Source organism: Perognathus longimembris, chromosome 10, assembly GCF_023159225.1.
Source record: "Perognathus longimembris pacificus isolate PPM17 chromosome 10, ASM2315922v1, whole genome shotgun sequence".
Lineage (NCBI taxonomy): Eukaryota > Metazoa > Chordata > Mammalia > Rodentia > Heteromyidae > Perognathus > Perognathus longimembris.
The window spans coordinates 6,114,916-6,141,582 of record NC_063170.1 but is presented as its reverse complement, the minus strand read 5'-3'; the positions used below and the strand labels follow the sequence as shown (position 1 = coordinate 6,141,582).

At 44.2% G+C, this 26,667-nt stretch overlaps 1 protein-coding gene across 6 annotated transcripts in view; it reads left to right on the top strand.

Moving 5' to 3' along the window:
* The window catches only part of Wwox (WW domain containing oxidoreductase), a 758,639-nt gene that overhangs the window by 173,978 nt on the left and 557,994 nt on the right, over nucleotides 1–26,667 (top strand). For all 6 annotated transcript variants that reach the window (XM_048355070.1, XM_048355073.1, XM_048355074.1 and 3 more), the window contains exon 6: nucleotides 13,565–13,653. In XM_048355070.1, coding sequence (XP_048211027.1) covers nucleotides 13,565–13,653 — 89 coding nt within the window. The remainder of the gene's footprint in view (nucleotides 1–13,564; nucleotides 13,654–26,667) is intronic.

Below are 26,667 nucleotides of genomic sequence, written 5' to 3'. Positions count from 1 at the left end.
CAGCAGAAGCCGGGAATTCCCCAAAGGATGGGGTGAGCGGTGATTCTCAGTACTTTACAGAGTGGCTCTAGGCTGTCGGTCAGCCTTATCTCCCGTTGCTGTTTTCGTTACGGGAAGACGGAAGCAGAGCCCGGGGAGCTGCTCTTCTGCAGGCAGCCCTCTTGTTTCACGTTGTTACTCTTGCTTTCCCCCTTCTCGAAGGTTCCCCACCTGACCCTGTGTCTTCTTGGCCATTCTCTTCGCGCCACTGAAGAAAAGAGCACGTCTCTCTCTTTTCATTCAGAGAGGCAGCGTGGTTGGTGTACTGGTTTGATTTTTGTTTTTTTGTGTGTGTTTTTCCGAAGCACACATTCATGGTGGCAGGGAAGACCTGTTAGGCCCTGGGTCCTGAGGCTGAGGAAGTGTGGAGCCCAGGTCCTTTGCCCGCTCCCTGTGCGCAGACCAGGTACAAAGGCTGCACCTTTGTACTACAAGTTTTCTTTCTGCCTCCGCTTCTTGGCCCTCGGCTCTCAACAAGTGAATACAACCTTTTCGTTATTAAGTTAGAAACGATTATTTTTTGGTTTTCATTTTAACTACATCATGGTTAAAAGATGCTATCTCTTTAGTGGCGAGTGATTGAAGTATGTTGAAATTGCCTTTGAGGTCTCGTTTGTGGTAAACGTCAAGACTAGTAGAAAGAATGCGTACTTTCTCCTTGTAGGGCTCTATACCTCTTCTCCAAAGAAGTTTCTCATTAAATATTCTATTTTTCCCACTTTATCTTTCAATGGCAAAACCCTTTTAATGCTCTTGAGATTCATCTGTACTTTAAGGTTGTGGTGTTTACCACATGTAAGTCTGTATTTGTTAAAAATCTTACCTAGTTCCTTCATTGGTTATGCACTGTTATTTTCACATTCATTGTCTTCACTTTGCCTAAAATCTTAGTTTTTACACGAACATTGCTACATTAGTTTTTCCCTTGTGTATTTCCTTCAATCCTCTCTGTGTTTGTGTTTCACAAGGATTCATTAGGCAATGATAGCTAGCTACTAAGACAACTACTTCCCAATACTGTAATAGCTTGACCCAGCGATCATTTATTTCTAGCTTATGTAATGCTGGCTTCTGGGCAGTCCATGTTTGGAGGCAGAAGTAGAGTGTGGGAAAATCAATGTGTTCTGGTTTTGTGGCCTTGGCCTTGGAGGGCTGCACCTCACTTATATTCATAATTCCACTGGTGGGCACTACATCTCATGGCTGTGCCTAATTGTGAGGGACACCGGGCAGTGAATCTTGTTGAGAACCCTGGAAAAGAAGGTCCAGGGATTTGGGGAACAGCTGGTGTCTCTGTTATAGTCTCCACATCTGGAGGGTACATACCTTTCTTTGTGTCTCCTTCTTCCCACACGGAGAGCACATTCACTCTTTCCCCAAAGGCTGAGAGTCCCAGAGTCCCTTTCAGGAGCTTCATTCTGTGCCATCTGGGGTTCCTCACAGTGGGGTACCACGCAAAGGCAGCTTCTCCACACCTCCATCCCCATGGCTTCCTTCTGCCAAAGAAGCACAGTGTAGGCTGACGATCAGAAGCAACATCTCTGTTTGCGGAAGAGAACCTGAAATACCCTACTTCGTGGTGACATGGAGACAGAGCTGGGCTCCGCTGGGCAGGTGAAGCATGCAGCAGCAAGGCCAGCTCACATCTGCTCACCAGGACGGTATCTACTGTCTTCCTCCTTGGAGCCATGTGAGCTGGTCTTTAGGATCACATTCCCCTAGCGTTATCAAAGCCACTGCACCCTCTTCTTGCTGTGCATGCCAAAGGATTAGAGATGGTTGCTCTTAGCAATTAGAGGCTTCTCAAGTTAAGCATAATTATTTTCCCCCTGAATATAATTCCTTAAGTAGTAATTTCCAGTTGGTTCGTGTTTAGTTACCACACAGCCATCTTTCCAGGGCAGGATTCAAGTTGCTTTGTTTTTCTAATTTGTTGTCATCATTCCCTCTTTGCCCTCCCCCCCCCATCTCTCTCAACTCTCTCTCAACTCAATAACAACCACCTTGAGGCTTTCTGGAATAATGGGCTCGCATTGAAAAACAGCATCATTAATCTGATATATGCTACTGGGCTGAATTATTTGAATTAACTCCAAAGTCGTAATGGGTGATTGTCTCTGAAAGACTTTTCCAGGTTTATTTTATGCTCCTTCGGCTGCTGACCCTATGGGCTTTCTCAACGCTGTCAAGTCCCCACTTTCATTTCTGCTTGCAAGCTGGACAATTCCTCTTCCCCGAGCGCGGCTATTTCTTGGTAAAGTCAACCAGCAGCCAGCACACGCTGGCATTTCAGCGGCGCCCTGGAGCTTGGGGCATGCTCCGACTTTGATGGGGTGGCGGAAAATGGCTTCCCCAAGTGTCCGTCACTTTGTGGATCCCCACGAGTGTCTTTGCTCAACAGGTGGGCCTCTGTCCAAGCTCCTTTATGTTCGCTGTATGACAGGACGAAGAGGACATGGCGAGACCATTTCACGTGAGGAACAGCCCTGGTGACATCTCTGTCACTCAAGAGCCAGCTGGCTGGACCTGTGGCCTCTAAGAGAGGACGGTCCTCAGGGACAGCTGACTCTGTCTGAAACACATCTTTGTCTCGAGTGTGACACAGAGCCAGTTGGTATGAGCTGCTCCATTGGTTTCTGCCCCTAATGTATGAATTTAAATCCATTTCTATTATTTTTACAATTTCTGATATATTCCTACTAATTTTCTTTAATTTTGTGTTTTAATGCTAACAAATCTTTATTGTTGTGATTATTATAAAATTTTATGGCAAATGTGTGTGTGCTCTTTTTTTTTGGGTACTTTGGTCTCTCCATACCTTCACTCCCCCCCTCCCCCCCTTACCCTGCTGTTGGTGGGGTCGATGAAGATCCCTCTATTTATCTAGTTTTCCTTCTGTCTCTTCCACCCTCCCTCCCTCTCTCTTGCTTGCTTCCTTCCTCCCTTCTTTCCTCTGTTTTTTCTCCTTCTCCTTCTCCTTCCTTCCTGCTTTCCCTCCCACCTGCCTTCTCTTCTTCTCTCCTTCCCCCCCGTTCTTCCCTCCTCTTTTCAGTTACTCCTCACATTTTATCATACATGTCATCTACATTTTTCTTGCACAGTGTAATGTTTTTGGACATGTCTGTCATTCTAATCAACGCACCCACACCACACCTGATTTTTTTTTTTTGACTCTGTGACCTCCTCCCTCCTATGAAGCAATGCTCACTTCTAGTTACCCTGTTCTTTTCCTATCTCACCTAAGTACAATTTGTTTGGTTCTTTCATTAATCTAAAAAAAAATGTGCAAACTTTGTCAGAAACTTGTCTGTGAGCCCACTCCTTCTGCCTGTGGATTGGTTTCAGTCCTCAATCTGTTTTGGTAGGATCCTTGAAGAGGCTGTTAACCTAGGCTGAAGTAATTTTAAGCAGAAAAACCTCACCTCTTTCTGAAGCGTGTTTATAAATATTTCTTCTGGTATTTTATCTGTTTGATATCCTGTTTTGCTCTTGAAGAACCTCTGGAAGATTCCTCCGTTTGGATTCATTCATTCAGTAGAATCCCTGTCAGCCACACTCCAACACGGTGATAGTGCTATGTGTTCAGAGCATGCTCTGCGTACTGACTGCCTACCCATTACCTGGCAATGGGGCAGCCCCCATAACCCCACCTGGCCAGCCCCCCACACCCAGAACAGAATAGCTGGAGAATTGATACTGCCAGTATCATTACCCTACTTTCATTTCTGCTCTGGCTCTCTTGATACTAGGTGCTATGTTATATGGTCAGTCAATAATTTTCTAAACTAAAGCTGATCTTGAAAGTCAACTTTGCATGACTTCCTGTGTGTCAGGTACCCCAGGTAGGAGAAGAAAAGTGTAAATTTTCATTGGCCATCATGCCAATTTTCATCATCTCTCTTAGTGTTCCTCGGAATGGAAATTGCTGTCACCTTTCTGGAGGACACCCAATAAAAATGTATCAAAATTTACCATGTGGTGTCTTTTGACTGAGTAGTGGTTCTCATTATGAGAATTTATCCCATGGGGAAGAAAAGCCTGTATTTTATAAGGTTTGTGTAGCATTGTGTGGCTGTTACTGGCAATGCTTGGGGTACGACATCAAGTCGTATTGAATACAACAATTATAGGGGGCGCATGCGTGATGCCGAGGTGTCTGTGGAACGCATGTGCTGGATCCTTCCAGCAGCAACGAGGGTGGGGGGGGGGAGGGTCTGCTCCCAACCTTATCCTTACAGATAAGGAAGCCAAGGCATCTCCGGAGAATTTAAAGGAAAACATTTGCAAAGCCAGGAAGGTTGTGGGTGGTTTTAATAATGAACCGACAGTCCTGTGATGGGCAGGACGAATGGGTAGGAAAATCTATTTAGATTCTGTCATTATTAACTTAGGCAAGGCAGAAAAACAACCCTACAATGCGAAGTCACAGAGGAAGCCACACCATGCTTCTGCATGTGTAGAGAATATGGATTTGCATGGGCTGATAGGGCTGTGAGCCTGGGGGGTGTTTTGCCTTCGACATGATCTACTCCTGCATTATTTCTGCCTTCTTCAATGAGCCGCTTTCTTTTTTTTGCCACTGATGGTAAACATAAATCATTGAAAACTCCTTAAGCTGAATCTGCGTTCTCTCCAAACCCACCCAAGTGGCCTTGACAACACTGAGTTTTGGAGGCAGATACTTTTTTTATGGGGGCTTGGCCTGTGTACTGTGGGGTCTTTATACCATTTCCAGCCTTTACCCAGTACCCCTTCAAACAAGTTGTGCTGACCATCAGGACGTCCTAGACAATGACGCAGGTCCACTGGGGGGGTAGAATGGTCCCTGATGGAGAAGCCTAGAGGCAGATAGCACAGTGGGATTCCAGTGTGTGATGAAGGTAACTTTGAGTCCGATGATCTTTCCAACTTCACACATTTTCCCTGTAGAAAACAGTCCTCTAAACAAGAGCAAATCTGCGCTGTGTTTCCTTTTCTGTTCACTACAACCACTAGTGGCCTGGCAATAGAAGTCAACAGCCGTAGTCCTCCCTACTCGGACCTGTGTCTGTTTCTGAATGTAGACGTAGGAAGCACTGACTTTGCCTTCTATCAGTGATTTGCCCAAAGTAGGGATTCCAACACTTAACAAGTTTCATTTAGAGAGTAGCAATTAAATATGCACAATCTCTAGACTGTTCCTGTTGCGCCTGTAATTATACAGTAAATTAGTGATGTCCAGTACGTGGGCTTTTAAGCACATCTTTTGATGTTTCCAGTACACTTCCATAAGATATAGGGCATGTTTATTAAGCGTCTTCAACTGTGTATAAAACTAGAGCAGTCAAAAGTAATGGTGTCTGCTGAAGGATTCTTTATCATATGAATTTACCTTTAGTCATCTATTATTTATTTCAGCTATTTTATATGCCATTATAATAAATATTATGACAGAGAAAGCTTTTACGCTTCAGCTTATAGTACTACCCTTTGCTTGTCTGCAATCTTTCAGGAAAATGTAACCATGTTTTACCTATAGTTAACGTAAATCATCACGTACATTAGAATGAAAAATTCACCGTGAGGGGAAAAAAAGCTCTTTCTTCAACAGCAAGGCATAGATGCATTATCATGTTGATACCCCCCCCCCCCCACCATGCCATTCACTTCCATAAACAGTTCTTTAGCTACAACATAAAGATACTGCAGACACAAAATCTAGGAGGTTTTGGAAAAGTTTCCTTCTTTTGTTAGTTTATGGCAAGATTAGCACTTATGATTGCCAATCACGATAGAAGCATTTTTAATAATTTTGCTTTCCGTGCCTCGGAAAGAAGCTGTTATCTGGTGCAGTTTCTCCATGAAGAACCTCACAATTTCTGTCTGAGTTGATAGTTATTTCATAAAGTGAGTTCCAGCAATACAAGGCACAACTTTGGGCCTGTACACACCATCATGATATTCTTACTGGGATGGTGTGTGTACTGGGACAGGAAAAGCTCAGAGGATGTGCTCATGAGGGGCCCTGGGGGAGGGTTGATGCTTGACATCAAGGTTCAAAATGACGAATTCAGCCCCCACCCCCCCCCCCCAAATACCCAAGGCTTGTCCAAGAATTGTTTTGGTTTGATTCCCAGTTTCAAAATGTGAAGCCATCTGTAATATTTTCTTATTAAAATCAAAATGGTAGGCCGGGCACGGTGGCCTTGTATACTTGTAATCCTAGCACTTGGAAGATAGAGGCCGGAGGACCCTAAGTTCTCTACTACATAGGCAAGACTTAGTCTCACAAAGTGAAAAAGAAACAAGGAAGATAAGACAAAATAAAATGAGAAAGGTACAAATGTTCTATTAACTGGTGGACTGTGAACAGCCAAGGAAGAATCTCTCAAGCTCTTCCCTTTCCTCCACATCCTATCTGAAACACCATTTGCCATTTATCTTTGTGTGGCTTTCAGCTTCTAGGCTCGCTTCAGATTGGGCCCCCCCCACCCCCCGCCCTGCCTCTGTCTGCCTGATCTTGGTTTGTTTGAGAGCAACGTGAGTCACAAATCAGTGCAGGCATCTATTTGCTCTCGCATTTCCCCTCGAAGATGCTGCCATCCTTGGCTACCATTAACATCACTTAAATAATACTGGGGAAATTAGCATTATGAAGTCCCATATAGGATATTGATGAATTATTAAACCCGTTTTGCTAGATCCCTATCATGGTTTAGTGAATAATGTCATGTCAATAATAGGTCTGGCATCATTGTCTCTGGCTGTTGTAAATGTGACAACTCCTATTTAAGGTTTCAGATCGTAACATCAGGATGGCGAGAGTGCATAATGTGGTTAAAGCCCATTGGATTAGATTTTGCAGGGTGCCATTAGCAATAAGTTGGGAATGTAGATTATTGTCCTGGTTACATTTTTTTCTTGCAGCAATAATGCTTCTCTTATAAATTCTAAGTGTATAAAATAATGTGATAGAAAATAGACACAAATAAGAATTTATCGGCGATGTTAATTTCTGGGTAATGTCTTGTGCTGTGTATTGGAGAACAGGAAGACAGAGCTAGTCACAGAGTGGCTTTCTTGTCACCATGGGAGCTTTGCAACCAACCATATCTTTGTGGGATGCCTATGTCTTACTTCAAATTCTATTAATTAGTCAATTAATTTAATGCTGGTACTGGGGCTTGAACTCAGGGCCTGGGGCACTGTCCCTTTGTTCTTTTGCTTCAGGCTGTCACAGCTCCACTATTGACTTTTTGCTGGTTCATTGGAGATAAGAGTCTCATGGACTTTCCAACCCTGCCTGGATATAAACCAAGAACCTCAAATCTATTTCCTGAGCGTCTTAGATTATAGGCTTGAGCCACTGGCACCCAGCCTAACCTCTATTGCTTGCAATCCTATTGACCTCTATTTTCGCATCTGTAAGATGGAAGAAATTAAATATGCCTCAAACCAAGGCAGTGCATATTAGAGGCACTCGGTACTGTTTTTGCTTTCATTACCAGTAAATGTATGTAGAGGAGGATTTCCTTTCAGGGGCTCCAGAAATGCAGTCTTCTTCAACTCTAAGAGAGGGGTGGACACATCACAACCAAATGCGCATCCGTTGTTTCCTTGAAGCAGGACTACAAAATCACAAATTCCCATTGAGAACTTAGTTTACTGCCTTTACAGTTGCATACCAGTCCTTACATCTAAAAGACAATGTCTTGGGTATAATTGGAAGCTGGACCTCTGGGGTCCTCAGTTCCTCAATTTCCACTGTACAGATTTTTTTGGTTCCAGACACCATAGGTGACACAAACCCTAAGTGCTAGATGAGAGCCCTTTGAAGTGAGCTCATGCAATTTTACTGAGCATGTCCTACAGGGCCCAACAACTTGGTCCTCAGCCCAGTGGACTTTGGTCCATTATGGAAGAAAAGGGATAGTGGAAGAAACGCATTCATACACTCCGAGCAAATTCATAGGCAGTTGGCGAGCCATGATAACTTGTAGTAATGATGGATTTTTTTTAAACTAGATTTGCTCACTGAGAGTTTCTATATTTAATTTTCTAGAGGCTTATTTGTATGGAATATTACCTAACTTTTTTTCCTCCTGTGCTTGGTTAACAGAATGTACCTGTGAAGTTATTTTGTCTGATGTGTTGTGATGCATTGCAAGGTTAAGGAAGGAAAAGAAGTAAAAGGAGAGATGGACCTTGTGGCAAATGCATTTACCTGCAGAGGTCATGCAGATGAACGAATGAATGAATTTGCACTTGTGAATGGCTTCTGCAACCCCGAGCAGGGGTCTATATCTATTGTCTTTGAGGAAATTGCAGATCTGCTAGTTTCTCCTGGGCTTGTGCTCAGCTGCTGGGGGGGCTGGGAGGAGGGGTCTCTAGGGGACTAAGGAGAACAGGTGGGACAGAGAACAGGTGAGTCACACGGGCACTGTAGAACACAGATTTGGGGTAAGAATCATGAAGAAGACCCTCTGCTGCTTATGATCTGCGTGAAATTGTGTACGAGATTAACAACTTGAGCTTTGCCGAATGGGTAGGTGGAAGCACTGCCCCCTACAGGTCATTGCTGGGTACTGTAGTGTGTGGACTGGGGCAGCGTCCTGAGGTTGCTTCCCTTGGCAAGTGTGGGGGTCCTGCCGAGCCTGGCTCTGGGATCCCTGCTAAAAATGACAAATTCTCTCTTCTTTTCTACTTAATACCACGCAGACCACATGACTCGGTCCCTTTGCTTTCAGGTGCTGTCACATCTGAATCACACTTGGCTAATTTACAGTCATAAAGCGATACATTACACATAAAGTGATATAATGCCACATAAACACAACAAGCAGCACTTTGATTCTACATTTACAGACTCAGATCAAGGAGAGAGACCTTATTTATTCATTTCCTCATTCCTTTGTATTAGTTGCTTACAATAATGGGTTTTGTTTATTTTTATTTTCTTTTTAATTTAATTTTATTGTCAAGGTGATGTACAGAGGAACTGCAGTTACATACATAAGGTAGTGAGTACACTTCTTGTTGAACATTGTTACTACAATAATGGGTTTTATTTAGACATTTTCATACATGTGTATAATGTTCTTTGATTACATTCCCTTCTTCCCCTACATATGCACAGCATTACCTTGTGTTGTCACTCACCTCTTCCTGGTCTCCTTCTCCTTCCTTAACAGTCTTCCATCTACTTGCATGTCTTTTCTTCTTTCTTTTCAATGTAGATTCCACCTATGAAAGAAAACATGCAGTATTTGTCTTTCTGAGTCTGGATTGTTTCACATTACATGACGATCTCCAGTTCCAACCATTTTCCTGTGAAGAACATAACTTTATTCTCCTTTATGGCCGAATAAATCCACATTGTGTATGCATACCACATTTTCCTCATCCCTCTGTCTGCGGATGAGTGTCTAGGTTGGTTCCATAGCTTGGTTGTTGTGAATTGTGCAGCAATAAACCTGGTGTAGAAATGTCTCTGTGGTATATGACTTGGATACTTTCTGTTATATACCCTGGAGTGGTTCAGCAGGAATTATTATGTGTATTCTCTTTTAGTGTTGTAGGAACCTTCATCGTGATTTCTGTAGTGGCATTGGTAATTTACATTCCTCCTAAGAGTAGAAAAGGATTCCTACCTGCCTTGCTATAGGCATGCTATAGAATCTAACAATAAGCCAAGAAGACTGAATGTATTGATGTTGTCACTCAACTGTGCCACGTGTGAGCGCCCTTGCTTCCCAGAGGAAAGGCGGAAGAAGACTGGGTTTCAGAATGATCTCCTTGGCTGAGCCCGAGTGTTAGGAGCAGGTGGACTCTGAGCTGCTTAGACGCAGCCTAAAGTCTTCTGTGCTGGCACCGCCTGTGTGGGTTCTATGTTAAAGGGTAAGAGCAGCTGCACACATATCTGAAAATAAAAGATCACCTCTATTTTTCCTGAGATGTTGTATCCATGTATTGGCATGATTACAGGAAAGAGGGGATTTGGGGAAAGGCTGAGAAAAGCATTTGAGAATGTTTCAAGACTCAAGGTTTTCCCTTCTCATTCCAGAAGCACATCCTTCTGATCTGTGCAGACAGTCTTGCTATCTATCCTTCTAGAGGAATTTGCACCATATCTTGGCCATTCCAAGCTCCAAGATGGTGTATGTGTGTGGGGTGGTGGTGGTGGTGGTGGTGGTGGTGGTGGTGTTTTGCCAAAGTAGAGGGCAGGATTTGACACAAGGCTTTTAATGTCCCATATGGCAAGTGTTCATTTGCTCACCTGTGGGTCCCACCCCCCCTTTGGTGTTAATGGACCAGTTCTTGATATTGAATTATACAAATCTGTGCACATGACAACCCTTATCTTTATGTACAAAGGTATACTCAGCAAAGGAAAGCAAATGAATGCCTCCCCACGCTGGTGAAACGCCAGTAATGACTGTGGTATAATACACTGTATTGTGCCAATGTCAGCTTTTGAGTTTTGATAGCCTATGCAGGTCAGCTATTGGGGGATCTGGATGGTGGGTGGTTTCCACTGTCTGCACCCTTTTTATGTCTCTATGCTGAGTCTATCATTAGTTGCAAATGAACGTTAGCCACAGAAATCAAATCAGGGAATCATGGTGAGCTGCTGCCGCTGTGTGTTGCTGCCAGACTTCAGGAACTCTTCTGTTGTCATGCCACGCCCTTGTCTTCACCTGAGCCTCAGCATTCCACTCTCTGAAAGGGGTTCTGTGTGCAATCTGTCAGCCGCACCTGTTCCTCCCAGTTCTGCGGAGCCACCAAGCTGGTTAGAGAAGAGCAAGAACACCCCTCCGCAAATACACGAACACATATACCTTTTAATGCCAAAATCTATATTATTTTCCTGCCTTGGGTTTTTCTATATAACACACAGTTTCTCTGAATTTCCCGGGGTCAGAAGCAGAAACAAGAAATCTGATACACAGGGCAGGAGAATTACCTGAGTAATAGCGTACGGACTTGAATCTGTATCCCCAGGAGCCCAGTAACCCACCGCTTGTGGATTAGTCTGGTGAACTACTTGATGGCTTGTGACCCCTGGTTCTCCCTGGATGTGTATGTTCTGATTTTGTTCTTATTGGTAGTGGCAGCTTTGTGTTTTATTTTGTAATGAAGAGAGAGAGAGAGCCCAAAAGACGGTCTACCAACTGTCAGTTATATTCCTAGAAGAATGTATGGTTGTGCCATCATTTTTTTTTTTAGCATACTGCTTTGGGGTCACCATCTGGGAATGTTCTTTCTGTTTTATGGAGGAAATATGTGCATATATTTTTGTATTGCATAGTGGCATATTCCTTGGGGTTTCCATAGAGGACTTGGCACAGGAGAATAATTTCCTTGTCACCTTATCCACAGTGGAGTGAACGTGTGACTCTCCTCCTGTCACACATTCGCGTTTCTGTACAGATTTGTGTATGGCAAGTGGCCCTGCCCTGATTCAAGTGCAAGGGGGAGCAGAGGCGGAGGGATGGAGTGCTGGGAAAGGACACTTTATTTGCTTGTACTAAATGTCAGCTGGGGTAATTAAGTATTTTTGAAGCACACCAATGTCTGTGGGGAATAAGTAAGCCATTCACGGATTTTATATTCTGTAGTTTTCTTTTAAGATCATTCAGAAACAATGTGAGGTTTGCTCTTCCTTTGCTGGCCCAAAGTCTCTACTTTGGTGGGATCTTGCTCAATGCCATCATGGCCCCTGGCGACCTTTTATTTCCTTTTTTGTTACATTGGGGGGTGGTGTTGGCCCCAGCTTGCATGGACCCACAGAGCTTTGATTCCCTGGCCTTCGGAAAGTCTGCCATGCTACCCTCTCTGTGTGGGCATTTCCCCTTTGCTGGGTCAAGTGGCTGCCTCTCTTCTAAAATCTGAATATTTGAGCATTTGCCTCTATCACCCCCAGAGCAGGAATTTGCCTCCACTGTGACCCACCTTGCCTTGACCACAGAAATGATAGAAAGATCGGGAGAAATCATTTAGTCGCTTCATCCCACAATGGGGACAAAACTTAGGTCCTTGATGACAGTGGTCTGCAGTCGTCTTGTCTTGATATCTTTCATGCCACTTCCCCACCCAAACCCCACTTTTTTGCCATGTGGCACGAGGGCAAGAATTTGTCACAGTACAGAGCTTGTCCTATTCTGGCTAAATTCATTAAATCTTATCTTGCTTCTAGGATGTCAGACCCTTAACACATATCCTCACTCCCCTGTCAGTAGAACATTACTATTTATCTCCTACAAGAAAGGGAAGTGAAGCCGGGTGCCAGTGGCTCACACCTGTAATCCTAGTTACTCAGGAGGCTGAGATCTGAGGATCCAGGTTCAAAAAAGACCCCGTGAGTCTCTTATCTCAACTGGCACTGTGGCTCCGAGCGGTAGAGGCTAGCCTTAAGCAAAGAGAGCTCAAGAGACAGCACCCAGGCCTTGAGTTCAAAGCCCATGACCGACAAAAAAAAAAAACAAGACAAAAACCCCTAGGGAAACTGAGTCTCAGAAGTGTTACATGGTGCAAAGTCAGGGTGCTTCCCAGTAGCTAAGTGTGATGTCTGTTGTTCAAATCTTAGGACTTGATTGAGAACCCAGGACATAGGCAGCCAAAGCATCTCCACCCAGTCTGTATCCATCCCCCAGGAAGGCAGCTAGGCTGGAGGATGGCTCGGCAGTGCCGTTTGCACCCCCTTTCACAACATTAGGACATCATGTTATTCTCCTTAGTCTCACTTAAACTTCACAGTCTAGACTAGAATTCCCAAGTTCACCATTTGTTTCATGAGGCTCTTCCTACCTGAATGGGTAGGTAACCCAGGCTTTCTTGCGTTATGTCCACGAGAAGAGTGGAATCTAAGAAGTCAGAGTGTTTAGTGTCACACTTTGAAGTCCATCTAGACCTGAGAGATGGTTGTGTAAGGGCTAAATGGATTGTAGTCATCATTGACATCATTAGTATCAACAAGTATTCTGCTCTTCTTCTGGACAGTTTTCATTATCATTCAGCCACTGTTTGGTAGGGGAACTAGTTCAGTCAGAGGTCTTGGGTATCCATGAATCTTAACTACTTTTGCATTTGTATTAGTCATTCGCCTTTAGTTTTTGATTCTGGCTTAATGAAAACACTTCAGAACCTGGATGGCAGCACTTGGGATTAAAATGTTGCCCATGGTGTTATTTGTTCTTATCAGGCTTGATTCTAGTATCTGCCTATGTTGGCTTTGCAGAAGGCAGACTGAGAAAGATCTTGAGCTTGAAGTCTCCTCAGAGCCTCTTCCATGCATTAAGGGAAGCACATCAGAGCCCTCCCTCCTTGTAGAGCCTACAGAGTTCCAGCCTCACAAGCTCCCCAAACTTGGCAGTGAGACCTCTGTTCTTCCATTCATTCCAATGATTTATATTCTCTCTGGGCGTCTAATATTAAACAGGGGAATTCCGACATGTTCCATAACACATTTACTGTAACCCAATACCATGAACTGGACTTGCTGTATTTATCATTTCTTTTTATTTTTTTTTTCTTTCTCTCCTTCCAGCACAAAGCCAAGGTAGAAGCAATGACCCTGGACCTGGCCCTGCTCCGTAGTGTGCAAAACTTTGCTGAAGCGTTCAAGGCCAAGAACGTGTGAGTGTTCCAGGGGAGGCTTCGTGATCATAACTCCTTGCTGTTGTAATGTCTTTATCAGATGCTCACAACTGGGGGACTGCAGGGCTGCGGGGTTGTCTTGGTGTTCAAACAGGAGGTTCGTTTCTATTGGCCCTGATAAAGAGAATTGTAAGTTCCTTGGCGCTAAGTCGCTCTCATTATGAGATGTGTCATCAATCTAATAGCATCCTCCCAGAAAAGAAAAGAAAGGACTTGTAAAACTGGCTAATAAAACAAAGCCAGGGAGTGATAAGATCCATCTTGGCTGTAGACAGCTTTTCAGTGCATCTCAGAATGGAGCAAGGATATATTTTAATCACATCCAGAAAGCAAGTAGCCTCAGTTCTCCAGGACTGAAGAGGGCTGATAACCCAGGCATTAGAAGGATCTAGTGTTGATGCACTGTGCTGCCCAGATATGTATCCACACACAAACACAGGTAGGAAAAAAAATGTGCTCCTTTTTGTTCTTTCTCTTTATTTTTCTTGTCTTTCAAAATGATTCCAAATGAAAACCTCAGCGGAGGCCTTGCATAGTTTGATCCCCTAACTTCCTTTTCCAATTGAGAGAGGAGAAGGGAGTGAGGAGAGCAAAGAACTGCCAAGAGGGGGAAAGGAAGGGAGAAAAGGAGGGCGGGAGAGAGGAAGAGAGAGGGGGCAGGGAGAGAGAAAAGAGGGAAAGAGAGATGGAGGGAGAAATTCAGACCTCAAGCTAAGAAAAGCCGTCTTGGATGGCTGTATTATAATTACAATATTTTGTTTCCAAGTATTTATTTTTACTGCAGCCTCATACATAGGGCAGAAAAAAAATGACTGGTTTCTCATTGAACAGAGTGGTTTAGGTTTCATTAATAAATAACTTCATTTTTTTTTTTCCAGTGAGATGGTTGAAACACAGGGATTAAGTGTACCACAGCTCAGGTGGGGTCAAGGGTGAGCTCGCTATGCGAAGGGCAGGAGCTGAGTATGTTAGGTTTACTGTCCTCCAAGCAGAAGAGGAGTCAAGGGACCATAAACCAGAGCTGAAATCGGATGGCCTAGTCCTGTGTCTCTGCTGGTGTCTCTCTCCATTCTTCAGGCTGGGACTTGAACTCAGGGCCTCTTGTACTCCCTGGGCTTTTTGCTAATGGCTAGCACGCTAACATTTGAGCCACCCCCCCACCCCCCCCGCGCGCGCGCGCGCACACACACACACACACACACACACACACACACACACACACTTCCTGCTCTTTGCTGCTTATTTGGAGATAAGAGTCGTGAGGATTTGTCTGCTCTGGCTGACTTTGAGCTTCAGTTTGCACAGGGCAGCCTCCTGAGTCGCTAGGGTCAGGGGTGTGAGCCACCTGTCCCCGGGTCCCTCTGTGTTTATGGAGATGTTCACAGCATTTGATCTGTGAGGAACTCTCAGGACTGAGAGTTTACCCTTCCTGCAAACTCAGGCCCTGTCCTAGCTCACCGTCAGCAGATGCGGGAGCCCCACTGTGTGCCTTTTCCTGTGCCCTGTAATTCATAGCTGCCATCTCTCTCATCTCAGCCAGAGAGAGCAGAGAACCGTACGAGTGTTAGAGCAGCAGCTCGCGAGGTGCGAGGCCTTTGTTCATTTAGCTCTTCATCGCTCGTCTGCGGTGATCATTGCTCCTTTATTTAATACACACCCAGTGGGCACACCCAGAGGCATTCTTCTGGGCCCTGGGAGGCGCGCGGGGCCATGAGAAGCCAAGTTAACCTCAGAGCTGCAGCAGCATTGGCAGCAAGCAGCTTCTTATTGCTGGTGGCCAAATCCTCAACCAGATACATCTGTGGTTGTCTGAGAGGGGAAAAAATACAATGATTTCCCCCAGCGGGGGCCTCAGCTTGATTATTGGGGACTCGATAGGAGCCACACACCTAGAATGTTCTGCAACGCAGTTTCTGCTGCAGTCCTCACTCAGTCCTAAAGGTGGGTGTGAGTAGCTGTGTGACACACCGATGAGAAAACGGAGATGGTAAAGAAGAGACGCGTGACGGGGTAAAGCGGAGGGCCGAGACCCTGCAGCCCCCCACGCTGGGTGTCATTTTAAATGAGATGGAAACTGAGGCTTAGGGAAAGCCAGTGACTTCACAGGGTCCCTTGGCGGGGGATGAGGGGGTGGGGGGGGGTGGGGGGGGTGGGGGGGGGGGAGATGTAGGCTTTCACCCTTCCTTCTCTGTCGGATACCTGGTGGATGCCCTCGCTTCCTGCCTCTGCCAGCCCTGGAAGAAAGCGCCTTGGCTGAGGAGAGTCAGCTCTTCGCTGCTCGCATTGTACTGTTTGTTTTTTTAACCGTTACCCATTTCAGAACTCATCAGATGGAACTGCCTTGTGTGATCACTGAGCCCGGACTCTTAGCGGGACCTATCGCCCACTTTGTTCCCTATTCCTAGATTTTAGCAAATGCCTTTGACTTTTTCGACTGCTCGGTCCAGGAGCCGGGGGCAGCTTGTGCTTAGAACCCTCTCCCACCCCTTTTTCTATGTGTCTCAGGAGAGTACAGGATTGTGCATGGCGCAGGGAAATTCTGTGGTGGCTAAAATAAGCATAAAAAGCGAGAGACTTCACTTTTGAAATACAGTCAAGGTGAACCCTCCCTTGGACAGGCAAATGACAGTTTGGTCCTGGATTCTGAGAACTGTCTGAAGTGAATTTAAGTGCTGGTGACCAGCCTGCCAGAAAACCATGTGTAGCTCTCTCTCTTTCTCTTATCATCACCTTCCATCTTCAGGCATTAAAATTTCCGTGTGTGTAAAACATAATGACAAATGAAAGAAGGGCTGCCCGTTCAGGACCAATTTCTTTTTTGTGCTGTTGGCCTGAAGAGAGGAGGAAAAAACAAACAAACAACTGAAAAAAAACACACCTTTAAATGTAAATTCCATGCGGACATCTCTATTTAACATGATTCCAGAGCCTGCGCAGGAGCACCTAAGGTATTATGGGGCTGCGTGTTCCTGTGCACAGCCCTTGTTTGTGTGTGGGTTCAAGTGTGCCATCCTGTACGTGGGGCACAGGTAGAATGACATGTCTGTCCTTGCCGGTGGTGAAAGTTAGAAATGGAAGCCAAGGCTAAAGCCGCTGTTGAGATATTTTTATATTGCAATGGGTATCTTCTCTTTTGGAGGGTGGGGCAGGGGTGGGCTGTTTTATTTCAGAGTGACTACTGCTAATAATAGCTATGCAGAAAGTAGCCCATGTTGTTGTTGTTCTGTTCTAGGCTATGTGCTAAGCACTATACACATGCATTTTTTTTCCTTCTTTGCTTTCTTCTAGTGATTCTAGACATCTGTCATGATTATTCCTATTTCCCTAATTGAAAGTTTGAGCCGCAGAGAGGGTAGATCATTTTAACTAGTTCAACAGGTGGCAGGTCTAGAATTCGAACTCAATTCTGTCCGAATCCGGAATCTGTGATGCTTTTTGTTGCTTCTCACCCTTTGCCAGCTATTTTTCACCATGGATTTCTGTGCTCATTTATTGATTGCCACTCAACCAAAAATCCCATGGCTTAGATGAACTTTGAAATAATAAACATTCATCTTCTCCTCTCCTTGTCTTTTCTTCTCCCCACTCGTTTTCCTCTCCTTTCCCCTCCTCTCTGTTCCTTCTTCCTTGGCTTCTCTTTTCTCAGGATTAACATAAGGCCAGTTCATTTTAATCTACCTTTGCCTCTCAGTTCTTAAAATCTTGTTATTTAGGTGTACAAAGAAGTTTCAGCCTGTCAGTTAATGAGTAGAGTGCAGCTCGATCACGTTTTAGCGTGACACATTTTTCTGTGGTCGTCTTGGAGGTTTCTGTGATCCACGTTTGTTGGTTGAGTCCCCATAGGGTCATCTGACAGAACTTTTCCTTTCCTTCGTTTCCTGTGAAGGGGGTTAAAACTCAGCACGTGATTGAGTTCATGCTCTGTGTAGCAAGGACATGTGGGTGGTGGTCCACTCCTTCGTATGGAGGACATGAATGCCTGCTTCCCAACTCTCCCTCCCTCCCTCCCTCCCTCCCTCTCTCCCTCCCTCCCTCCCTCCTTCCCTCCCTCCCTCCCTCCCTCCCTCCCATTCGCCTGTTCCCTTTCCCACTCATTTATTCTGTTATTCTTCCCTCATTCTTCGTGGTGGTCATTCCAGGAGCCTCCGCCTGTTTCTAGATAGTTCTTCCCAGAGTTAGTGATGTGGTGGTGATGGTGGTGGTGGGGCAGTGTGTCTCAGGTTGAATTCTTTTGGGCATTACTGGAAAGTTCCAAACCAAAGCTTGTGGCTTTGTCCCACCAGACTGAGACTCAAAGACTACGTTTGTTGAAACTATGATTCTAGCCTAGAGCTAGATTCCACTCTGCCTGGCAGGCAGAGACATCTGTCAGGAGGTGAGGAGCTGGGCCCATTCTAATCATGCAGGCGGGTCACTGGCATGTTGGACCCCAGGCTGGGCAGCTGCCACGTGCTGTCTGGGAGGCTCTCGCGCCAGCTCCTGCCTGGAGCTGAGCTTCGCTGCCCGGCAGCTGGAAACCAAACATTGCGGAGACTGCCTAGGACCGATCCGCCAGCTCCTGCCTGGAGCTGCTTCGCTGCCCAGCAGCTGGAAACCAAACATTGCCGAGACTGCCTAGGACCGATCCACAGCCCTCAGAAGTAGAGGCACCACCAGTATTTCCTTCTTCCTTCTTCAAAAAGCGTTTTGTACTTTGAATTCCCTCTATCCCAATACAGATGGACAGCTGGACTAACATCCTGTAATTGTGACACTGGGATCTGGCACCCCGAACGGGACGCCGGATTGTGGGATTGCAGTCATTTGTCAGCCTGCATAACACCAGCCAGCGGCTCTGGCTTGTTCTGCAAATTAATTGAAATTGACAGGAAATTTATATTCAAATCATTATGCAGTTCTGAAGGCTTCTAGCACTTCATTTTTGATCCTGGGTTTCTATTTCTCTTCTCAACTTTCTGTCTCTAGTATAATTAAGGAGACAGGCTTAAGAAGTTAGGCTTCATTTAACTTAGAAGATTATGTCAAATGGTGTTTATTAAGAAAGGTTAGAGTAAAGATTTTCTTTCCTTTCCTTTTTGGAAGAGAAAAATCTTTAACAAAGTTATTTATTTTTACTTTCTACTAAATTGCTTTCAGAGCTTGCACTTACGAATCCCAGATATAATACTCTAGGATTCCTATTCCTCAGTTTTCTGTTTCCATTCCTTCTATGGAAGTGGGTGGGCTATAAATTATAAATAAATTCCAAATTTTGAGGATAAATTGCCCTGAAGACCAATGTGCAAATTACAGATTAATCTTTTTCTCTCTAGCTTAGTTTCAAGGAGAAAGTTCTCGCCAATGTATCTGCCATAATCTTTTCCTAACATGAGAAATCCTTTTTAGTTTGCCCAATAGGGGATCCTGTTGCTTAGCTTTTCTCCAGGGGATGAAAATGAAAAGCAAGGAAAACAGAAAGGCAGATTTTAAGTGTAAAGCCCATGCTAAGACGAGGCTTTTTTTTAAGGGAAGTTTTAAGAAGTCTATAAGTCAATTTCTTTCCATCCTATACATTTTCTATTCTAAGTCCTTGAAAAACCATATTGTGATATACATAGCACATCTGGAAACATCAGGGAAAGGCCCATCCATCATACTTCCAGAAATCAAAATGATGATGCACATTAATTAAAGGTACTGATCGTCACTTTACTCTCCAGCAAGAGTGGAGAGCAGATACAAGTTATCTAGTGATTATGACACCAGCACTTTTGTGAGCTTAAGGTCCTCCCCCCTCCCCTCAATAGTATCAATGTTATTGCTGGTATTAAACAAAGGGGCGGGGCTGGGAATATGGCCTAGTGGCAAGAGTGCTTGCATAGTAAACAATGGGTCCCTTCAAGCACTAGATTAGGCATGGGGTGGCAAAGTTTTCCTGTGAAGATTCAGACAGTTAATATCTTTGCATTTGTGAAGCAGATAGTTTCTGTGGCAGCTAATTAACAATTTTTAATATCTTCAGACAATGGGGTATGTGATTGGCAATGCCTGTTTTCAGTAAAACTTTATTCATAAAAACAGGAAGTAGATTGGATTGGGATGTGGCTTGGGGCTATGTTTTACCAACCCCCCCCCCCCTACAGCCCATCTTCCCTCAAAATGTAATTAGTTTTAATGTGTCCTAGCCCATCATGAAAAATACATGTCATTCTTCTTAGAAAAAGATGATGTCTTGTCAAGTTAAGTATGTATAGCTAATGTCTTGTGCATGGTTAATTTCGGTTCTCTGTAAAATGTACCTCAGGATACCTCAGCCTCTGCAAAATGTACTTGAGGAGAGCTCAGCCTGGTGACTGGATAAGAGTTTGAGTAGGACAGCATGTTGTCTTGCTATGTTTGGGAAATAGCACCATATGAGAAGAGCGGGTCAAGGAACACAAGGCGGTAATATTAAATAACAAAGGCACTGAAGCCCTAATGGAGGTTGAAGCTATAAAATGATGATGATACTTGCTGATATTCACGAGATATCTTTCACATGGCACGTGCAGCTAAGAGTTGAATATGCCCTCCCACTTTACCCTTGCAAGGACTAAGAGAATGGGTTGGTTATGGCAGAGTTTGCATGAGTCAATAAATAACTGCATTTTGCAGATCAAGAAATTGTAGCATAGAGAGGTTAGGGACCCCACGAAATTCATGCTAGGTAATACGTCGTCGGACTAGAATTTAACCTCAGATCTTTACTGAGCTCAGCTCGGGTTGGTTTGGAGAGTAAGGGCCATCTGTCTCATTTGAGAGATGCATCTTATACAACACACTGCCTCCGAAGGAGATTTGTTTCATTAATAGGATGGATGACAACCACTGCCTACTGGGACAATTATTAAGGTCACTTCAGGGTTAAAGGAGATTCTTCTTCTAGCCAATTTTCTATCACCAAGAGGAAATCTGTTCTGCTGAAATACTCCTAAAGGAGGCCAAACAAAGTCAAGAGAAAGAGAGGCTCACCGCTCGACTGAGGTTCTCAGCCCATTTTCCGTCCAAATGACTACCAGGTGCTTCTCCGTGGAGTCCCTTTAAGCAGAAACAGCAGCTATTTACTCTCATTTGCAGTTGTCTGTATGTATTTACTCCAAATGCCAGTGTTCGTTCTTCTATCATTTCAACTTGTCTACAAAATGATGCTTATCCACGTAGGCAGAAGAAGACCAGAGGGGCGTTTTGGTACCAAACCTCTAATTTTTCTCCTATTCAAACCTAGCACTGCCACTGGCCTGCTTGCGCATGCTGGTGTAAGCTGCCCAGGCTTTGATATCTGACCCCTTCTCCGGTGTCATTTCTGGCAGTGTTCTCCCAACCCCGTTCTTCTGCCCTTAGAGAAGCCCTTACGGTACCTGGATCCTGACTGGCTGTTGGCTTATGCTGTCCCCTCCAACCCTGTCCATCCTCCACACAGGTGCCCTCAGTCCTTCATCCCACCTCTGCACCACTTCTTAGTCCTTTCTTGCATATCAGTAACGCACTCAGTGTGTGAGATGATTCTCTTTGAGAATTATGGTGGTACCATACCTCTGTCAGTACTGGGAAACAACTTTTAAGGTAGTCCGATACCAATACTTACTCAAGGTAACTATCTTAGAGATTCCTTTCTAGGAACCTGTGGTCATAGACCATGTGGCCAAGGTGAGCTTCTTTGTCCAGAGCTGCACAGAGGTAGAAGCTCCAGATCCCAGTCTGTGGAGCCCATTCTGTCACCCACACAGGGACCACCCACGTAGCCGTCCACACGCCAAGACTGTGGCGGTGTTAACGTTTGGTTACTCTCAGAGAACTCTTGATTTATGTAAGACTTGGAAAAAAAAGCATTCCAGTTTCTGTGGTTTAGAATTATATTTCCCAGCTTGGCCCAAGAATCCAGCTTGGTGGTATTCATTTTTTTTCCCCCTTGTAGCATCCTGACCACACCATTGTCACGTCAGAATTCTACATTTCCATAATTGATATGTTGAGAAGTTGTGCTTAAACCACGCTGAAATCACATTTTAATGACACGGAGCCATCTTTTTTCCCCCTGTAAATTGTTGAGAGCTAATTCTTGTCAGCCTAAAATCTTGAATATACGCTTGGAATAAATCAGAGGCACTACGTGGTGCAGCCTGCTGCAAATCCCCGAGGGTGATTATATTTTTACGTGAACCACTTGCCACCGTGCTGTGTTTTCAGTATTTAGAGCACTTTCTTTCCTTCATTTTAGAAGAATCGGTTCAGGAGCTTGTCATTCAGAAAAACATAATCAGATCCTCTCAATTAGCAGCACAGTACCTCACTCTGCCTCTGACACTTAAGCTACTGTTAGAGTTCACAGCATAATCAAAAAAGATATTCAAGCTGACATTTTACAATCATTGATAGCTACAAGGAAAGAGAAAAGGAAGAAAGCCATCTGATTGATTCAGAAGTACCCAGTAGGTAAGCTGGCAAATTATAGCATTTCTGGAGATTAACTAGAGTAGAATCTCTCCAGTCTATGAGAACACAGTTGCTTCAATATTCTACAACCTTTTATCAGCATAGCTTTGTCATTCCTTCTTAAATACCAGGTGGTGGATTTGTTACTGCTTTCTTTAGTTTTGGTCAGTAATGAAGTTTGAACTCAGGACCTTGTCCTTTTTCAGGCAAACACTCTTAGCCCCTGAATCATGCCCCCATCAGGCCTTTTTTTGGATTGAGGTTACTTTTTAGAAAATGCTTTTCGCTTTTTTTCCCTGGGTGGATTTAAACTTTGATCCTTTTATCACTTCCCACTGAGCTGGGATTCAGCGCTCTCACTCCGTCACTCTCTGATTGTTCAGTGAGATGGGATCTCATTAACTTTTTGCCCGGGCTGGCCTTGAACTGCAATCCTCCTAATCTCTGCCTCCTGAGTAGATAGTGGTAGCTGCCACACGACTTACAAATCATACATACCAACGATTTCAAAGTAGTACAGTCATTACTAAAGGTAAATACCTTATGCTCTTTTGTGCTCTTTGCTATGAGCTAAAGCATACTTGTAGAATTTATGTTATTACATTTAAACACATTATAAAATTCTGGGTTTCTCTTTCTTAGACACTGAAGTTTCATTCCAAACCACTGATACTGTTGTTTGAGCCATCAGTAAGAGAAACCGCTTCCTGGCACATCCATGAGGACATCTTAGGATGTCCCCATTGGTGGCCAAGGGGAAGAGAACACAGCTGGAGGCGAGCGAGTCAAAGAGCCCTGGGTTGGGTGTCAGGATTGCGGGACCTTTGCCACTCTCTCACTTCCTAGTTGGTTCTTTGTCTCAAGTGGCAGCGTCCTACACTCGCCCCCAGGCCTTCCCAGTAGAAGAACAGATAGCTCTAGCTGTGATTCTACAGAGATTTCCTGTGACTCAGTGGACTCTGTTCTGCCACGCAAGGCCAAGCTCCTTTATTTCCTTCTGGTCCAGGTTTAATAGAAAGTCACCCAATTAGAGGAAAGGCTTCAATTTGATCCTAGACAAGAACTAGACAGGTCCTGTCAAGACCTGTGTTCCAAAACAGATTTCAGCCCTAGTGACTTGGCATCACCGGTCCCAAGTGGATGGCTCAAGCGGAACGCCCTTCTTCCTCATCCCGTTCTTTGTCCAGCTCAGTGCAGCTTCCCATCGGGTTCATGTCTGTTTTAGGTGTACTGCATGTTCTCTCCTGGAGGGTACCCGGGGCTCCGTAGGCTCGGTCCTCCATACCTGCAAAGGCAGGTGTCCGGAAAGAGCATCCGCCCTGCCTTTCATTTCCTGTCTTCCTTCTTGCTGTGATTTCTGCCTTGATTGCTTTGGCATGATTTCATTTGGTTTTAGAAAGCCTACCCATCTTTATAAAATTTCAGGCAGATTTTTAAACCTATTGATTTTGGTATTATGTATAAATGATGCTATTCTGCACCAATTTATGACCACAGAAATGATCCATACCCATTGTAGAACATATGGAAAAATAATGGAAAAGCATAACTAGAGAAAGTACAATTACTCAATATCCTGCCCTTTGGTTAATTTGTCTTTATTTCTTGAGTGATTTTACTGTGGAGATTTTCAAACATACACAAGAGAGAAAAGTATATAAAGGACCTTCACATACCCTTCACCTAATGTCTGTAATTGCTAACATATGGCCAATTTTATTCACGCTTTAGCCCCTTTCTTGGTAGATTGTTTTAAAGTGAATCTAAGACATCATAAAGTTTTATCCATGAATAGACAATTCCTTCTCAGTGAACACCACTGTTCATATTTCAGAATATCACCCTGGTTGTTTTTTTCTTTTCTTCTTTCATGGAATAAAGAGACTTCTAGGAAAGATACATGTGGCTTTGCTTATATATTCCATATGATTTTGAAAAATATACTTTTCTAATAGCACTCTTTTCCCCTTAGGTTTCCATTATCCTTCAGTGAAGGTAGTAAATTGTCAAATGATACTGGAAGAATACGGGAAGTACTTAGAATAATGATTTTGTATGTATGTCCTGGGACTTGAACTCAGAACCTGGGCACTGTCCCTGAGCATTTTTGTTCAAGGTTAATACTCTTATTATTTGACACACAGCTCTACTTCCAGCTTTTTAGGTAGTTAATTAGAGGTAAGAGTCTCATGGACTTTTGGTTAGCTTTGAATGGTGATCCTCAGATCTTAGCCTCCTGAGTCTCTACAATTACAGTCATGAGCCACCAGTGTCTGGGCCAAGAATAATGTTTTAAAGAAGAAAAAACAAGCTGAAAATTGTTCAGCCTATTACGAAGATGATGATGATGAGAACCTTGCTAGGTTCTGAGCCATGCCTCAACCCTCAGCCCATCTTTTCAATGATTTAGTTTCAGATACAGAGGAAGCAATTCAACTTGACAGGTTCCCTTTTATTAATAGGCTGAAATAATGTCATGGGCTAAAACAGGGTAGCTTTAAGTCATCAAAAATACTTCATAATAGAAACTATTTTTTATTGACTTGTTCTTGTGTCACTCAAGTGTGTTAAGTCTGACTGGTAGAAGGGAAGGAACCAGCAAGGGGCTTCTTAACTCATTCTGAAGTTATCAGGATGAGTTTCAGAGCCCAGAGGCCTTTCTTTTTCCATAGTGGAAATAGAATTTACACAGTGTAGAATTCACCATTCTAAAGCTGAGTGTTGTGGTATTTGCCTGTAATCTCAGCATATGGAAGGCTAAGGCAGCAGGATTGTGAGTTTGAGACCAGCCTGTGCTACATAATGACTTCACGGCCCATTTAGGCTACATAGAGAGCTCAGAGAGAAAAAAAATAATTAACCATTTTAAAGTCTACGTTCAGTGCTTTTTCCCCTATTCACAGAGTTGTACCTTCATGACCACCACTGGATTCCAGAACATTCTTATCCCTAAAAAAAGAAACTATCAAGATTAGCAGTTGTTCCCCTCTCCGCTTCCCCTATCTCTAGGCAACCCCTCATCCACCTCCCATCTCTACCTGCCTGCCTGTTCTGGACCTTGCCATTACTGAAATCATACGGTGTATGGGGTTTGCTAGCACCTTCTTTCCTGTGTTTTTGTATTTTCAGGGTTAGTCTATGTTAGCTCCTGTCTGTTTATGGCTGGCCGCCATTCCGTGATAAGGATGTGTGTTTTAGCAGGTGAAGCACACTTGGGGTCTTTACACCTCTGGGCTGCTCTGTTTGCTGCTTTCCTCGTTCGGCCACATTGGAAGACACCGTAATCTGTGACAGCTCCCGGTCGGAAGGTAGGGTGGCCGGTCCATGGGACGACTTTGGGCCCAGCACTGCCCCAGGCTCAACTCCCAGAGCCTTTCTGAGTCTTCTGCTGAGACACACCCAGTGTTGAATCCTCCTCTTTTAGTTTACGCAGCTATTGGCCGACCAAATCTCACGCTGTCTGATTCATTTTGTAATGCATTTCCTTCATTTTTGCCTCTCCTGATCCAGGAAGTAATTCTCACCCATCCGTGCCGTGTCGCCCTTTGACAGAGGGATTCGGCAGCTTTGGGATTCGTTTGGCGACAGGAGCCACGCCGCTACCACCGCCACCCCGCGTGAATTAATCCCCAGCTCCAGGACGGTGCACTGCTTGTGGCTAAGGCTGTATTTCTTCATTAGCTATTCCCAGGGCCAGGCAGTCTCCGGGGATGTCAGAGTACATTAATTTTTATCATAACAGGGAATCTTTCAGGTCTGAGTCGCAGCACACAGCTGTCAGGGGCTTTCTGAACTCTATTACAGCTCCATATATCTCTAGGCAAAACAGGAGAGTCATCCTTGGCAAGCGACATGTACAAAATGCATGAGATGTTTTATTGTTTGACTTGACCATGTGCTGCAGCACATTATCTACACGATGTCTTTCTATTGTCCGTGTAAGTTCACCCCTGCCACCCTACCTCCAAGCTCTCCCACCTCCCTGCGTGAGCACTGCGCCAAGTTTGTCTTGAATAAGTTCTCTTCCCATAATGGTAATGAGATCCTCAGCTGATGCTTAGAACTATTCTATAAATACATTAGGAAAATGAATGCTCCCTTCCTGTGAATTTTCAGCACAATTTATGCATCCGTGGCATTGCTGAAGTTCATAATGACTTGTTATGCTTACTATTTGCTTTGTGTCCACAAAAATGTAACTTTAATTTGCAAGAATGCTAATGTGTTTCTGGAAAGCCTAGTTGTTGTTGTTTTCTTCCTTGCCTTTATTTTGCCCAAATATCAATGGTGTAAACTATTTGAAGGGAGGCAGTGTACCTGGAGAGGAGGCCCTGGTATGATTTTCAAAGAAAAAGAAACAGAAAGCTGGTAATCTTGTAGACACTAGGCTGTGCACTGGAGGTTGCTCAGAGTGGCGGGTATGTCCTCCCCTGAGGAAAGCATGCTGAAGAAGGAAAGGTCAAGGTTTTCATGATAGAAGTAAATATGTCCCTGTATTTTGGTGTGTGTGCTTTATTGTTTGGGTTTGTTTTGGGACAGAGC